Source organism: Brienomyrus brachyistius, chromosome 10, assembly GCF_023856365.1.
Source record: "Brienomyrus brachyistius isolate T26 chromosome 10, BBRACH_0.4, whole genome shotgun sequence".
In the NCBI taxonomy this organism is placed as follows: domain Eukaryota; kingdom Metazoa; phylum Chordata; class Actinopteri; order Osteoglossiformes; family Mormyridae; genus Brienomyrus; species Brienomyrus brachyistius.
In genome coordinates, this window is record NC_064542.1 from 4615790 (window position 1) to 4632127 (window position 16338).

At 43.9% G+C, this 16338-nt stretch overlaps 1 protein-coding gene across 4 annotated transcripts in view; it reads left to right on the plus strand.

Moving 5' to 3' along the window:
• pcdh1b (protocadherin 1b) overlaps positions 1–8835 on the plus strand; it is a 140523-nt gene extending 131688 nt beyond the window's left edge. For 3 of the 4 annotated variants that reach the window (XM_049029704.1, XM_049029705.1, XM_049029706.1), the window contains exon 5: positions 2292–8835. In XM_049029704.1, the coding sequence (XP_048885661.1) occupies positions 2292–2668 (377 nt within the window). In that variant the 3' untranslated portion in view covers positions 2669–8835. Of the gene's footprint in view, positions 1–2130; positions 2202–2291 lie in introns of those variants that run through there. The other variant, XM_049029709.1, reaches the window with a different exon arrangement.
• The last annotated feature ends 7503 nt before the right edge of the window (positions 8836–16338 follow it).

The following is a 16338-nucleotide window of genomic DNA, read 5'->3' on the forward strand; positions in this document are numbered from 1 at the left end:
GAACAGCTGAATCCTTGAATGTCTTCAAGCGACGACTCAAAACTTTTCTTTTTCAGAAATACCTGACGTAGAACTTCTATATTCTTACTCGACTCTTTTTCTGGTGTGTGTTTTAAAAAAATTTTATAAAATAAAAATTCTGCACTACTCAATGGCGTTCTCAGAGATAGTATTCGTAGCTGGGGTCCTTATTGAGCTAGCATCGGAAATTCATTGCAGAGTCTCAAAGCACTTATGTAAGTCGCTCTGGCTAAGGGCGTCTGCCAAATCCTGTAAATGTAAATGTAAATATACTGCATGGACAATGAACCTTGGTCGAGAACAGCTGTACATCTATGTTCATGTGTTCTCCTGGAGTGAAACTTTCAGCACATTTCTTGGTGAAGGCTGGCAGAGAACGTGGTCATGAGTCTGATGGAGTCATTTCTGGATGACGGGAGAAATGTCACAATGGACAATTTCTTCACCTCACTGTCACTGTCACACAGACTGCTTCACTTTACTGGGCATGGTGAATAACGTTTGCCGTGAACTTCCTCCATTGGCAAAGGACACTGCACAGGGAGAGGAATTCTCCACGTCAGTGTTTAGAATGGCGCGCATGTATTCAGTACGAGCAGCAACAAGCAAGTGGCCAGTAGCTGTGTTTTACAACATGCTGGACTTGGTGGCGGTGAATGCCTACGTTCTGTACAAAGCATCTACAGGGTGGAAAGGAAAAAGAAGATTGTTTCCGATTCTTCTAGCCAAGGAACTCCATTGCCAAATACAGGGATGATGGTCACTGGGTTTTCAAACGCTGCAAACACAGACTTTGAAAGATAGACAGACTGTGTGGGACAGTAACCACTGAGACAAAAGGCAGAAAGATGACGAAGAGATGAACCTGGAACTGAGGCACGGATACATCAATTTTTACATGAACAGCCAAACATGCAAAGCTGGAGAGATCACACAAAAACAAAATTCACTTTTGGTGTTATAATTCAGTGATGGCCAATGAAAATGAAATGACATTTTATTCTGTATGTGTATGAGCATGTCAAAAACCATGGACCATGACTTCACTCAGCTTATGACATTTATATACAAACATGCATTGGAGACTGAAGTGTTAGCATGTTTTCATTTTATTCATTTCATTCTATTAGCAACTTTTCATTCTATTTTCACTCAATTTGTTTTATAAATAACACAGACTTGTGTTTCCATATATTTTGTGAATGTGCGTCTTTCATATTTGCAGGTCAGTCAGCGTGTGGGATATTTGGTATAGATATGGCAGACTTTTGTGAAGGTTTCCATGTCACACACAGAGGTTTAGCCTGCCTTGGATTTGAGCTACTCTGAGTAAAAAATGCAAATGCGCCAGGCCTCACAGGTAATGGGTGTGTTTGCACAACAAAAGCAGGAGGAGGATGGGGCTGAAGACCTGCGAAAATCACAGCAGGGGTGACAAACACCTTGGGACTCTCAGCAGAGAATAAAAACTCGGTAAATCTAGTGTTATACCCTCTTTGTAAAGTAAACGTTCGTGTTCCTTTAATTGGTTAACAGTTCATTAGCTAATGAAATGGCATTTTAATAATCTCACTCACATTTCCTCTGGCCTGCATTTTCAGACAGACCTTTCAATGTGTCTGCATGGTACAGCAATGCTGCTTCTTTGGTGCCTCACACTGTGATGTTTTCTATGATGTTAGCTTGGTGGGGGGTGGGCAGCTAGTCAAATTTGGACCCCCCAGAAGATTTCTTTTGTTTTTTTGTTTGTTTTTTGGTTTCTATCCTCCATTGTCTTCTTTCTTTCTCTTTATTTCTTTCTTTCTTCCATTTTTTTTCATACTCCTTTGTAATAATGATGTTGTAATTCATTCCCACACAATCCTGTCAAGTGCCTCCTTCAGTTCAGAAGGGGATAAAATTGCATAACTAGTCAGGATGCGATCTGGATTGTTTGTCCGGGTCTTAATTATGACCAAAGAGTAACTAGGATGCTGGCAAACGAAGCTAACGTTGATATCAGTGCAGGTCCCATCCGTCGCCACTGGCCCACAGATTGTAAAACTGTAAATAACTCATGATAGATGAGCAGGATTGACACAACAGTGTTCGTTTGCTGTTCCCTTCCAGGCAGGCCTCATTGCTTCTTTTCATCTCAATATGCCAATCTCCACTTCCAAAATTAAAGGTGCTTGGCCAAGGTCCCTTACCATACACGTCAATCTTACATTTTTTCAGAGCTTTTCCCTACCTTGTTGATTTTTTTGTGCTGTTACCCTTCCCTCCTGCAGATCTCAGACCCCTCCCGGATGTGGCCATGACAGGGAATTGCACGCATGAGTGCACCGAGTACGGCCACTCTGACACCTGCTGGATGCCCGGGCAACCATCGCCCAACCGCAAGGCTCGGGGAGCACCCAAACTCTCCACCTTCGTGTCTTACCAGGACCGCGAGGCCTCAGAGCGCATGGGTAACGGTAGCCCCAAGACGGCGGAGGAGCGCGCCGCCAAGATGTCCAGCATCCGCTTCATGCCCTCCTACAGTGCCTACTCCAGCAGCAGTGGTGGCCACGAAGGCGGCTCGGACTGCCCCCGGGAGGAGATTCCTCTGAGCCAGGCTGCAACCACGCCTTCCAGCCAGGGCTCCAGGAAAGAGGTCTACCTGTGAGGAGGCCCCGCCCCCACTCTCCCTGGCTGCCCCGCCCCCTAAACGGCTCCTCCCCCCACCCCCTGTGCCTGATTGCTGTGCCGCACAAGGAACGCCACAGCACCTCTGTTTTCTAACCAGGACAGAAACGCCTTTAGAATTCCAACATAATCATATACATATATATGTATAATATGCACAGTTTTGTGTGTGATTAATGAAGAAAGACATCATCAGAGAAACGGCTACTGAAGGAATGTAAATTACAGTTCTTTTTGATTTTCATTTACTTTTATGTTTTAACCTACAGACAATGTTGTAGAGTTCAATCTGAAGAACGTTTTAAGGCAAACAATACATAAGGCAAGTGTATTTCATGAATTTTTTTTCGGTTGCTGTTATTTTAGAAGCACGTTCTGCCAGAAACAGGAACTTAAAAGGTACATTTTAAGGTGTAGTGCTGCAACCAATATCATGTGACTGAACCTGTTCCTTCCCTGTACCATGTTCACTCAGAAGCGACCTCTTCGCTGATTCACCTAGAAGCCTCTCACAGTACTATAAATAATTGGGTGGTGGGCTTTTGACTATAGGACCTTAATATTTTATTTTAGCTGTAAAAAATAACAATAATTACAAAAAAAAAGCATCTGAACCTCTTTTTTATAGACATTATTGATACATGAGAACATGGAACCCTTGTTGTTTCCCACTGAGGGGAGGACAGGGAGTCACAGAAGTGAACGGACAACACTTATCCCGTGGCATCATGTACAGAACTGAGTGGAATATCTGCCACATTTCTTCTTATGCTCAGCCTCAGACGAAAAGGACCTGAACAATATAAACAAACAAAGAAAAAAAAACTCATTGCAAGCAGAGTGAAGTGTCTGCATTCGGAGGGATTCTTTGCTCCACCCGCATCGACGCAGACTGGCATCTCCGTTCACGCGTCATTGCCTCCTCAAAGGGGCCGCATTGTCATAGAGACCTCACTGCCAGGCACAGATGAGATGTGCCTCTGCGGCTGGTATTAACTTTCATCGGGTCCTTGGGAGGGACAGTGAAAGTGACTCACGAAAGTCACTGCGAGTCTGAGTGCTGGCCTCCTAGGGCGGCGACTTGGTCAGTTGTGGGGGGGTGACGACACAGGGAAAGACCATGGCTCACAGTTCACTCATCCTTTCTAGTGTGCCTATGTGTCCACCGTTGTTTCCTCAGTTCAGACGTACAGCCTGGGTTAACAACACACCCTGAAAGTCAGGTCTGAGCTGTAGTGACCGGTCTCAAAGTTAATTGTGGACCAAAACTCATTCCTGTTGTTTTTTTTTTATTATTTTTTATTTCTGATGGCCCCAGTGGGGTAGGTTTCACTGTAAGGATCTCCGGGTCTCCAAAGGCATAGATCACAGCAGGGGCGCACTAGGTAAGAAATGTGAAGGTGCCCGATAGCTGGGGTCAGGTGTCCGACTCTCAAGCTCTTCCTCCTGTGGTCTGCTGTCACCAGACCCACGTGGCATTGGCAAGGTGTAGGCAGCAGGGCGGGATCCTCCTCGTTAAGGAGAGCACATGCTTCCCTGTTTCATGCAGGACTGGTGCGGCGATATGGCACTAATTACACCTCTGGGGTCTCTTCATTAATGGTGATAATTTCATATCTGAAATGGGGAAGGGTTTGTGATCTAAAGGTAATTTTTGAGTGTTTTATTATTAGCCGGTGGCAGTAATGGAGTTTCACTTGTGGCAAAATGTGTCAGCCGCAATGGGGTTAATAGAAGCTAAAGAAAATAGCCCCGTCTGCCTCTTCGCCACTCCGGCACGCCATGTACGCTCTCCTTCCCTCTCCACAGCATGCCTGCTGCATGGAGCAGCAAGTCAGTCCTAGTCTAAGCCTGTCATCATGTCTGCTCCCATCATTTTCTGTTCCTTATTTGCACTGTGTTTTCACTAACTGTTTCGATCACATGAGCTGGTGAGCAGGCTGCCTCTGATGTGTTTATTTAATATGTTTTTTTTTTTCCTGGTGCCTCAAATGGGACTCGTCAGTAGGAAATAATGGCCCTGTTGGACGTTTTGTGCAATAGCAGCGCCCCGTTACACAGTGCGACACTCGGCTTGTCCGTGTCCGACTACGCCATCTCTGTGGCAGCTGTGAATGCCGACAGGCGGACGTGGTCACACCTCATCCCAGGCTGGGTGTACAATAAACAGTGCTGGGACCTGCCCGTGAGCGGTGAGCCTTTCACTCGGGAGCTCTGTCACAATCGGGGAGGGATGACACTTTGACAGTGTATCCCAAAGCTGTCCAGCTCTGGGCGAATATCCTGGGGCAGATTCTGATCCTCCACTTGGAGGCTGGGGTGTAGCACATGGTAATGGAGCTCGGACGCAGTATGTGACATCCAGGAATGAGTCTCAGAGCACTGTTCAGAGGGGACCACAAACAGAACATCATATACCCCCCCCCCCACATGAGAAGGACAAAGACAAGGCAAGCCTCATACAAAACAGGGAGAAAAGGTATCAGACCACCCTCCCCCCCCTCCAAAAAATGAAGTATACTACATAATTCATAACAAATGTTCCAAATTCACTTTTTGGAGGTAAAATTAGAATTATAATTTGACTGCAGTTCAAAGGTGTATTTTCACAAGAACGACAATCAGTTAAAATGAACTAATTAAATGTATGGAGATGAGAAAGGTAAAAAAGCCATTTCCTAACTGTGGTAAAATGTGGTTCAAACAGCGTGATCTGCTGTAATTGCATTTCAGCCCGGTCCAGCCCGGTCTGCTGACTTGGACCTCGGTCTCTCCGCGGGGTTCCTGTGCCGAACCCCGGTCATCCCTTATCCTGGACAGGAGCCACTGGGGCCAGCCATGTCACCATGCAGCGGCTGTAAAAGCCATGTGACCGTTAGCGTGTGGCAACCAAGGGAGTGGTGTGGAGGAGCTGTGCGTACCTTCAGAATGAGAGGGTGGGGGTGAGGCGAGTTCAGTGTTGCGTGCTGTCAGGAGCTCATCGCTTGCAACATACAGACAGATGGAGCAGAGTGCTTGAGGTTTCACAATCTCACCGGTGGAACATAGCCAGTATGACTCTGGTGACAGTAATCAGAAGCCCAGTGACATGTTCCGAGCTCAGCTTTTATTTAAAAGTGTGAACTCCGTGACTCCCTCTCATTTTTGCATTTATGCTGCAGTTTGGCTGCCGATGCCGCTGTCAGAATTGATTTTTTTTTTTCCAAAGGTGGGCGGGGACTGGGGGCATGCCATTACCTTCCCATTAATCGACAGGCGGCATACGGGATGAGGTGTGTGGACGAGGGCGCTGTGTAAAGGGGAGGGAATTGTGTTCCTGTTGCACATTGTTTCATTGTAAATTTCAATCTGATTATCTATGAAATGTTTATGAGAATTTGGAAGCTTTAAAACTGATGGAGTCTCTTCGTGCTACCTTCCTTTTAACACATACTTTTGTTTACGTTTTTGTGGACGCTCTGATCCTTGTTTGAGAATGGGAGGGAGGGGGGTGTGGTAATACAAGGCTGCTTGTATACCATTTGGCCTCTCCGGTGCTCCAGTAAAACCTACAAGTCATTTTTCATACTGACAAGGTCTCTGCTCTTGGCTCCTGTACTATGGCTTTGAAAAAAACTCGCTCTATCCTGCTTATCTGGCCCCTAAACCTGGGGAAGTATGCCCACAGCAGCATTCTCAAAGTTGAAACAGCTGATCAATATGCACAAAAGCCGAGGAAAGTACTTCCAACTGCAAACTCTGTAAGGAATTACCAAGCAGGATCTATTCTAAGTGTGTTTGGCCGCCATTAACCCCTCTTTCCCCTTATGCGCCCTACTGGTTGCATATTAGGTCAGAGTGAAACAGCCCTCACTGTAACAGAAAGGAGGTGCTTCTGCTAAATATAAAAAGAAGACAAAGACCTTAGTTGTGGTTGTGAGTCTAAATCAAAACTTCTCATATCTGAAAGTACTATGAGGTATTCAGCAAAGACAGACCCAGCGAGGACATAGGTGTTCAGGAGCAGTTTCTGTCCAGACAGTGATGTGAAACTGCTCATAACACAGCCCTCAATAATCTCTGCCCATGTGCATATTACTCAAAAACAATATTCATTTGGCATGGCAGGGATAGTGATAAATCTGCACTAGTCCATTGCTACATATTCCATTGGCAGTGAAATGTCACGTAAACCCTCCAAAAAGTCTTTAACTTGATTAAAGGACTTGATTACTTGTAAGCAAAACAATGTTCATAACCGTAACCGTTATTCTTCTCCTCAAAAAAAATATATATTTTCAGTATGACACACCCACACACACACACACACACACGTTTTTTTTGAGCATTTCAGAAATACTATATTTCCTTAATGGGGTAGTAAAATAGATACTGAAGGTTTGGTATTTTAGTTGTCACCCTAAATATGTTGATATTACCTGTTTTTGGTTCTACAGATGTGCAGTTATTCAGTTGAGAAATCAGCAATGATCGAGTTGACTGTGACCCAACCTGATAGTCTTTGCTGGAGAAAATGTTAATCAGCCAATCAGGGAAGATGCCTGCATCCTGACTGTTTACTTTTTACCTCCATCCCCTGAAAAAAACGTATATTTAAATTTAGTGTTGAATGTAGTGTGAATAGCCTCCCACATTTCCCAATTATTACCATTTTCTTCAGTGCAACAATTAGATATGCATAAGAATCCCCTCCCCCCCCCCCCCAAAAAAAAAAAAAAAAGTAGTTTATGCACCAGAGAATACAAAGAACTGCAGTGTATGTATATACATGTTTATGAAGGGAATATTGCAGCACATATAGAATTTAGTGGGATCTGGCCTTGCGGCGCATACAAAAAGCTTTGGCGAACCCCCCCTCCCCCACGCACTTTTGTGTTAAATATCTGCATTGAGCCCAGTGTGGTCAGCGTCCGCCCTAAAGTCATGGCATAAATTTTGCACTAGCAAACTCATATCTACCCTTCTCTGTTGGGACGCAATATATGAAGTGAAGTTAGAAGAACTGAAGTACGGACCAGGCTGAGTTTGCCGAGGCATACAAATGAAATAATAAGCCAAGCATAAAAAGAAAGACAATAGTAGGCTATAACAAGGCCTTAACAGGCTAATCCAGATTAAATACTTGTCCTAGTACAGCATGAATAAGCCAGTTTTATAAATATATACATTATTTTTGTTGGGTGTTGTTGTTGTTTTATTAATAGTAAAAAACCAACAGTGTTATAAACATATAAATGTAAATGGTCATTGCTTTTTTTTACCAGAGATTTTGGATTGGGTTTGTAAAGTAATACAATATGTCCAAATGCGGCAGCCTGTTTCTTTACGATCCTTTCATTTTTTCTTGCGGAATTTTCTTATGAAATGCACCCATTTGGTGGGTACCTACAGTTAATTTTCGCATTTAGGTTAAAAATATAACAAAGATTATATACGTATAACACACATACACACATACGTAATTGGCTTCGAGCTATATTAAATCGTAAGTGACGCTAGTCAGGGGTGGTACGTGCAGACCGTTTTAATCCACATCAATCCACATCTGATCCTAACGGCAGACACAGTGGGGCTAGTGGGGGTTGAGTCAAGTGTTCCATTGTTTATCTATGAAAAAATGAAATGAGTAATAAAGACAACAGCAGCCAACGAAAGTCTCTTTGCAGGAAGTACAAGTTTGTAGCCTAATTGTTGGTTATATTTATATAGGAAACATGCTTGTGATGCCTTGTTTTTTGTACAGTTTTATGTACATGCAAGTGTAGCTTTTTAAATCAGAATCCAACGGCAAATTAAAATTGTAAAATATTTTAAGATAGGGGTCGTTAGGGTGTGACTGGGTGGGTTCTTGCAACGTCAGTGTGGATGCAGCAGTCTAAGGCATTACTGTAGTTATTCACTGGCTTCTCGTCTATTTTGAGATTATATCATCTTTTATCGAGACCTTATTTTTTGCAGACCGTGCGCTTCGAGGGAAATGGGTTGTTTGTTAATTTGTTTTAATTTCCATTCTGTTTTATTCTGATCAGTATTCGCATGTTGGAAACTAATTGTGGTCTTTTATTTTTGCTGAGCAAATCAAAGTGAAAACACCTTGTAATTATTCCCTCCTTATAGCTTTACAATAAAAAAAAATAATAATTAAAACCTTTCGTGTTTATTACATGTCTCAGTGCACACACACACAGTTCTTTGTACGTATTTTAAATGGGCCTAAATGAAAAAGAACCGTAAAAATTCGTCAAAGGCACCCTGGATAGGATCCTGACCTATTTCTGTTATGCTTATGGGGTTTCACCAATTTGAAATAAACGCATTTTATTTAAAATGACAAGAATATCGCAAATTCATTTTAAGCCGATGGAGTCTGACATGTATTCTGGGCTCTGTTCACCTCTAGGCATGCCTTTCCCTAATAGCTGTTAATACACAGAATGTACATCTGTTGTGTAAGAAGAAGGGGCAAAAATCTTAATATGCCGTAAGTACACAACCAAAGGGAACACATCTAACAAACTATATATCGATGTTCACTTGTTTGGACGGTCGGGACTGTGCTCCACCGGGCCGGGATGAGCTGTGTTGATTGCTGCTGTGTTTGACAGGGAGAATTAATCTCATGGAATAAGTATATGCTTCTGTAAATGATAAATCAAACAACAAGATTCATTTCCCATTTTCATTATTATTGGTGGCTGAACGGAGTAATTTCCAGCTCCAGAATAAAAAGCGATAAGAGAAAATAAGGACACAGCATTCTACCGTTTATATCTGAATATGGAGGATATTCCGGCAATAACAGGCTCTCGTTTCATGTTTTCTAAACATTGTTAAAGCGCGGAGGATTGCTGCCAGAATAAAATGAGAATTGGGTCAACTCGGCCTTGTTTGCTCAACTGCGTAAGACGCCTATTTCTCATTGGTTGAATTGATCCAATTGAGTTTGTCTTATTTCTTTTAAGTCAATGCATCAAAAATGGAAAGTGTGAATTTCGGTAAAAAAAAATAAAAACTTTCGTGCTACTTTTTATGTTTTTAAATACCTGCGTAACATGCGGTCGGAAAACTAAGAAATGGGGATGCATACTTTCGGTGATCGGAAACACCATTTGAAGGCGAGATATGTTTGGTATTGTTTCATAATAATAATAATAACAACAATAATAATAATAATAATTGAAACCTTATCTTTGCAGGTCTGCCAACTTTGGTCAGCTGGCTGGAGTGAGATTTTCATTTCGAGACAAGTCTGCACACACATGCACATGCATTTACGTTTATGTAACAGTTTTATTACCTTTTAAATAATCTGTAAAGTTTGCAAACTACCCCGACTTTTGATGTTGCTAATTTTAGATTTAAAATGGAATGATAGAGATTTGCCGTAAGATTACTTGCTTGAGATGAGAAGCTAGAAATCGTCACGCCAGATGCGTGAGAGTTGACAACCCTGCCTTTGGACTATAAGGAGGAAGATCGAGACTCTGGGGTGACCGAATACATGACAGCAATGACTCCTCATCTCCATTTACGCCCATAACACCGGCTGAGCCTAATGAACACCATAATAATTGCTCCTATAAAACAATTATGGACAAGCGCTTGATGCGGAACGCAGATGGGGAAGCGGACTCTCTTTCCTACTAACATTTACCCCCTAAGAACGAAATATGAGCCGGGGTACAGTTTCGGTTGCTTATCGTCTCTAAGACCTTATCCAGGATCTGCTTGTGCTAAATCACACGTAACCTAAGCCAGGATATTTAACTACATTATTCAGTATTTCCATAGGCCCAGCACCTCACAAATTTTATGTATGATTTCGCATGTTTTATGTTTGAAGCCTGCACATATGTATATGTGATTAAACTACTTTGAATATAGGTACATCAGACTATCATAGCTGTATCTAACCCAGAAATCGCTAGATAAATTGAAATCAGTCTCTTTCACTGAATCCCTCGCGTTTTGTCACATTCTGACGGTCCAGTTTTCCTAATCAATGAATGACTAGGTAAGCTGAGTCTGTGAAAACAAATCTTTTTAGTTTTTATTAATGCCATTTAAGCTATGCTAAAAGGTCTACTGGCACTTAGGATAAATGCAGCCAATCTTGTTAAAAATGCCAGCTATGCTTGATAACAGCTCCCCTGTTTTGTGAGTGTCTGTGTATCTTCATTAATTTATTCCTCTGGGATCGGCGGCCTTTAAGATCTTTCTGATGATTACCCGGTTAAGGAGACTACTCAGTTGATGGATGCATCCCAGCAGTTCCTCAGCCCATGGAATGATTGTGGTCCCCGACACTGAAAGGTAGGCGTGGCGTCACTGCTGAGGCCGCATGGAAACGGCAAGTTGCGGCTGTTTCAATAGTCAGTATTGGATATGAATAAATAACCCGTCTAATGGCAGTCATGAAATAAATAAAGAAAATGCGTCGCGACGGCTGGCGAGATTCTGATGACAACGGGCGGATTTGTGATGAAGCAATGGGAAATAAAATGTCTTAAAACCGCTGATGGCTCTTATGGGGGCGGCTGTCGACCGCGTGGGAGGGCAGGATACAAACGCCCCCCGTCTGAGTTCCGTGAGAAAGTCTAAATGCAGCCTTGGCTCTTTTAAAAGGAGTGTGTATAACTTTGGCGCCACTCTCCTGTCTGAGGAAGTGAATGCGGAGCAAAAAAATAAATCAGTTTCAGCTCATTCTGTGGGGTGCCTTCCATTTTTAGGAATGATGCAGGGGAGTTTTTGTTCCATTTTGATCGTTTTATGTATTGAATAGATTTTGCGCAATATATTGTCGTTGCAATATGAGCTCATTCCTTCAGGATTGTCGGTTCACAATGGCTCTGGGTCCGTGTTTTCTCCACATGCTTATACTGGTTGCCTTCTGCAGTCCCAAAGATTGCGATTTAGGTGATTTGCTGTCTAATGCCTTTTAGTGAGTTTACCCTATAATGGAGTGGCATCCCATTCATGGTGTTACCCTTCATTGTGGTCTGCGCTTCCTGGAATAGGTTTTATGACCTTCGTGATACTGCACATGTGGAAAGTGCATGGAAAAGGGATGGATGGGTATTTATGCCGCGCCATGACATTTCCTCAGGGATACTTCTATATGACACATTTAGCATTAGCAGAGCCCTCCATTTGTGAGCATATTCTCTGTGTCTGTGCCATTGTGTTTGTGCATCGGCGCCTGTTCCCACCACGTCGTCACGGATAGCCAAGGTTGCATGCTGTGGTCGGGCTTGTATCCGCACTGATTGTTCTGTTAAGTCAGAGATTACTTGTATTTGCTTATCGTATTTATAGTCGATATGTACTTGGACGTGACACTTTGGATTTCTAGATTTGTGTCGTCGTCTTCCCTTGTGTTTCTCTAAATCAAGCCTTGTTGACCAGCCAAGGAAGAGAATGAAGAGAAAGAACAGCAATTAAACTGTCATGTATTCAATACAGAAGCAATCTTACTCAGAGTGAAATGCAGTGGGTGTGATGGTAAATGGGATACAGTGGGGAGTTTGGCTGTGAGGTCAGCCTCACCTGTCTTGTGGGATCTTTGTGCTCTCTGTAGGGCCCTATCCCACATGCTGTGCGGCTCAGCAGTTAGACGCTGTGGTTGTGATCAGAAGCCTGCTCAGAAATCAAGGGTTGGTAGAGACATTTCACTGTTAGGCTCTTGTCTAGGGCCCTTAACCCTCAATTGTTCCAGGGACTGTCTCACTCTGCTTTAGCAAATAAATGCTGAGGCTAATTGTACTTGCTAAATTGCCAGTAGGAGTGCATGTGTGAGTGAATGGTGTGTGAGTGTGCCCTGCGATGGGCTGAACCCCCATCCTGGGTTGTTCCCTGCCTCGTGCCCATTGCTTCTGGTCTAGGCTCCAGACCCCCCGCAACCCAGTAGGATAAGCAGTTTGGAAAATGGATGGATGGATGGATGGATAGATAGATAGATAAGGCATGTTGTTTTGGGTAAAAGTGTCTGCTAAATAAAATGCAAAAAAGCCTCCCTTCTCAGCAGACATGATGCTTCCTATAGATAAAGGTCTATATGCTCTTGCCAGCTATGACTTGTACACCTATTCCAGAGTCCACCTGCTGTTTCATTTGGTTTTTGTCTTATTTTACATGTATAACACAGTAATATGTATCATACATCGAAGCACCCAGTAGTTATTTTTTGAGTCTCTGTGAGGGAGGAGCAATGAGTGTTTGACACATGTCTGATTTATATCCTCCTGCTGGGACGTTTTTTTTTCGCACAGAACAATAGGGCATGTTTCATATCTTTCATGTAAGCCACACTCCAATAATTCAAACACTGCACCTTTCTGTTATGATAATGTGCCAAAGCACATGTGTGGTTAATATCTGTAGGCTGCTGTTTTTTTCTTCTGTGCTGTTACGTAACTTTGCTGTATGCTGTGATTTATACCAGTTGTTGTGTTTTGGTGCAACAGCAGTATCAGTCTAGATGACATGAGCCCCAGGTAAATGAATAAAATATGAAAACGGATGTAAAGATCTTGTGAAATTGGAAGGCCTGTTCAGGAGGCCCATTCCCTGAGAGTCATGTGATCCTTTATGAAGGCCAATACGTGGCATTCAGCTCCAAGAAGGGCACTTCGTCTAGGGAGAGAGCTTGTGGCAGAAACTCCTTTTTTCTTTCACATTCAGAAGATAAATTGTTGGGGGTTTGATCCCCCCCTGCGGGTCTTTCCTGCTGCCTATCCCACCCCCCCCCAAACAAACACACGCCAGCGTGCAGAGATCATTTGTGCCTAGAGGCTCCTCCTACATGTGCAGGCTTGCTTTTCTGAGCCACGTTCATTAGCGCTTGGAAATTAGTTGCTTGAGTTTTGCATGTGAAATGAAGGGATGCTATTAGCATGAGACAGTGTGCCTGCGTACAGGAAATCGATGTCCGCCATGGATTTGGCTTTGGAGCTGCCAAAGCCAGCTGAATGTGTGCGCCTATATTAGCCAAGAAACGATGCCGTATGTCTGTGTTATTTATTTTAGAATTTAATTATTGTTTCTGGGCTTGTGGATGAGACAATGGACAGTTGTGGTGTCGCTTCTGAACGGTTTAAGCCAGTGTTTCCCAATATGGTGCTCGGGGACCCACAGCCAGTCCACATTTTTGCTCCCTCCGAGCTCCCTGCCAGACACCCTGCTTTCTCAAAACTAAATGAAAAATGCATGTTGCTTTGGGTAAAAGTGTCTCCTACATAAAATGCAAAAAAATTATAATCACTCATCAGTAGACATGATCTTTTCTATGGATACAGGCCTATAAAGGGAGCTGGGAGAGAGCAGAAGCATGAATTGTTTGTGGCTCCCTGAGGACTGCATTGGAAAACACTGGACTTTAAGAGATAGGTGGTTTGAAGTTACTGTTGACTATTGGCTTCTCCAGGAAGCGTGGAAAGACTGCTAAGATGTGGTGAATGCCCCATCTGTGTTGTAGCACTGGTGTTGTACAAGGCTGGGTTATGGCATGAAGCAAGCAGACACCTTTGCCACAAAGAAGGGCTCTACATACAGCCTAGTATCTATTTGTCTATGCTGTAGAGGCAGGCAACCCAGGGTCTAAATCTGTAATAAGACCACGGTATTGACGTCTGAGGGGACTGCTTTAGGCCCCCCTGCTTTGTCCTCGTTAGTGGTTGAAGTTCTATGGGTCTGGATGAGGAGCACCTGTGGAAAAAGGGAAAGAGAGCGGTAGCTGCTGCACCATGCCATCTGCTCCCTGCCTCGCATGGGTGTGTCATCTTTGCTTCTCTGTCTGGAAACCGTACTTCCCCTCCACCCCAGAGAGGGCGATGCATTTGTTGACCATGCTTGTAGCCTCTTCAGGGGTGGGTGCCATTGTGACATCTGCCTATAGTATGTGATGTGAGTTACTTTGGGGCATCTTGCCATTTGTCCATCACTTGCCCACTTATGTTCTACTACAGAACCAGAACCAGTTGGTTTTCCCACTTTTCGTAGACCAAGGAGTCTGTGCGAGCCCTGCTGGGTGGGGGATGTAAACTGGCTCAAGACCGCAATTACTGCAATGCAGGTGGTTCTGTGCTCGGCTGGAAAAAAGGCCTATAGAGATCAGGGCCCTTTCTAAGGCTGGTGTCGATGAACTCTGGTCTCTAGGTGTCCTTTCCAATCCTCCTCCGTTCGATTCCACTCATTTTCTTCATCAGGCGAGAACGGAATCAAGTCAACCTCTGCATGCTTTGTTCGGTTATCCACAGTTGCCTTTGATTTCATCATCTTAGCTCAACCACAATGTAATAATACATGAGGCTCCTTCTTGATAGACATGGGCTGTCGGGGAAAACCGTCAGATGCTTTGCCATGGGTATTTGTAGCATGTTGTGCTGTGGGCAGCTAGCATCCGAGGATGGGGGGGTGACTCCATCGTTTCTTATTGATGCGAGGCAGAGATGAAGATCCAGAAAAAAAATCGATGGTAGACCAGTCTCTGGGGGCCAACCCACAGCGACTGTCCAGTCGAACCATTTCTTTAGTTGAGAATAGACCCCATTTCTAATAAGTGTCCTAGATCACCAGTTGTGCCGTTACCCTTTTTGCTTCGCAGACGCTGCTGGCGACACGCCGACCGTTGGGCCAGGGACCCGACTTCAGATGTTAGATGATGTGGTCGGACCGGAGATCGATTGCACACGTGAGGCCAGGGGAGGAGGGCAGATTTACAGCAGACGTGTGCGTCAGTTTTAATCGCGTCCCCTTGCATTAGAGACGCGCCAGTTCGATATCTTATAAATATCTTCTGCTGACGTTTCATTAAAGCATCTATATAACTCTTCGTAGTAAGCTAGAATGGGAATCCGACCGAAGAGGAATAATGAGGCAGAAATGCCTCTGCAAATGCCTTTGTTGCAGGAGCGGGACAATGAAGACGTGCCGGCGGGGCTGTATGGACTCCGATCATGCGGCTGGATTCATTACGGACTAAGGGGAAAAAAACAAAACATGTGGGAAGTAGGGGTCATCTGTGTATTTCATACTGGAGGAAAAATTCATTGTTTATCCTTTTTTGTCATTGCCATAGATCAGTCAAGAAGGCGCTCCAAGAAGAATGAGCGCATTTGATGGTGGTCCGGAGTGATATTTGGATATGATGCATTGCACTGCTGCAGGGATTCGGGATATGCAAGCTCTGTGTCCTTTTTTTGGCGTCATAAACATATTTGCAGCCTGCTCTGTTTACAGCCCCTGACCTTTTTTTAAAAAAAAAAAAAAAAAAAAAAAAAAAAAAAAAAAAAAACATGCATGTGAGAAGGACAATACCCAAAACGCACTGCACTTTTATGCATTTCCAGCACTGTGGGTGGGTCCTCTGTAATCATGCACTGTCTTCCGTCCCCCTAGCCTGTCTTGTTCATCTGTCTGTTGTTCGGGGGGCTACGTTGGAATTGGGGTCGGTCCGACTGGGGCCGAATGCCATCATTTTGTAATGGGACAGAGTTTCTCTGCCTCCCGTGTGGGTGGCTGGTTAACCCCAAAGCGGCAACCAGAGAAAAACACAACGCCTCTCCGTTTCCGGCACCCGCTGCATTTATTATTGATATGCCCTGGGTTTGCGTCACTGCCCCTGCACTCCTGTGAAACGGACTATAGCGGGAC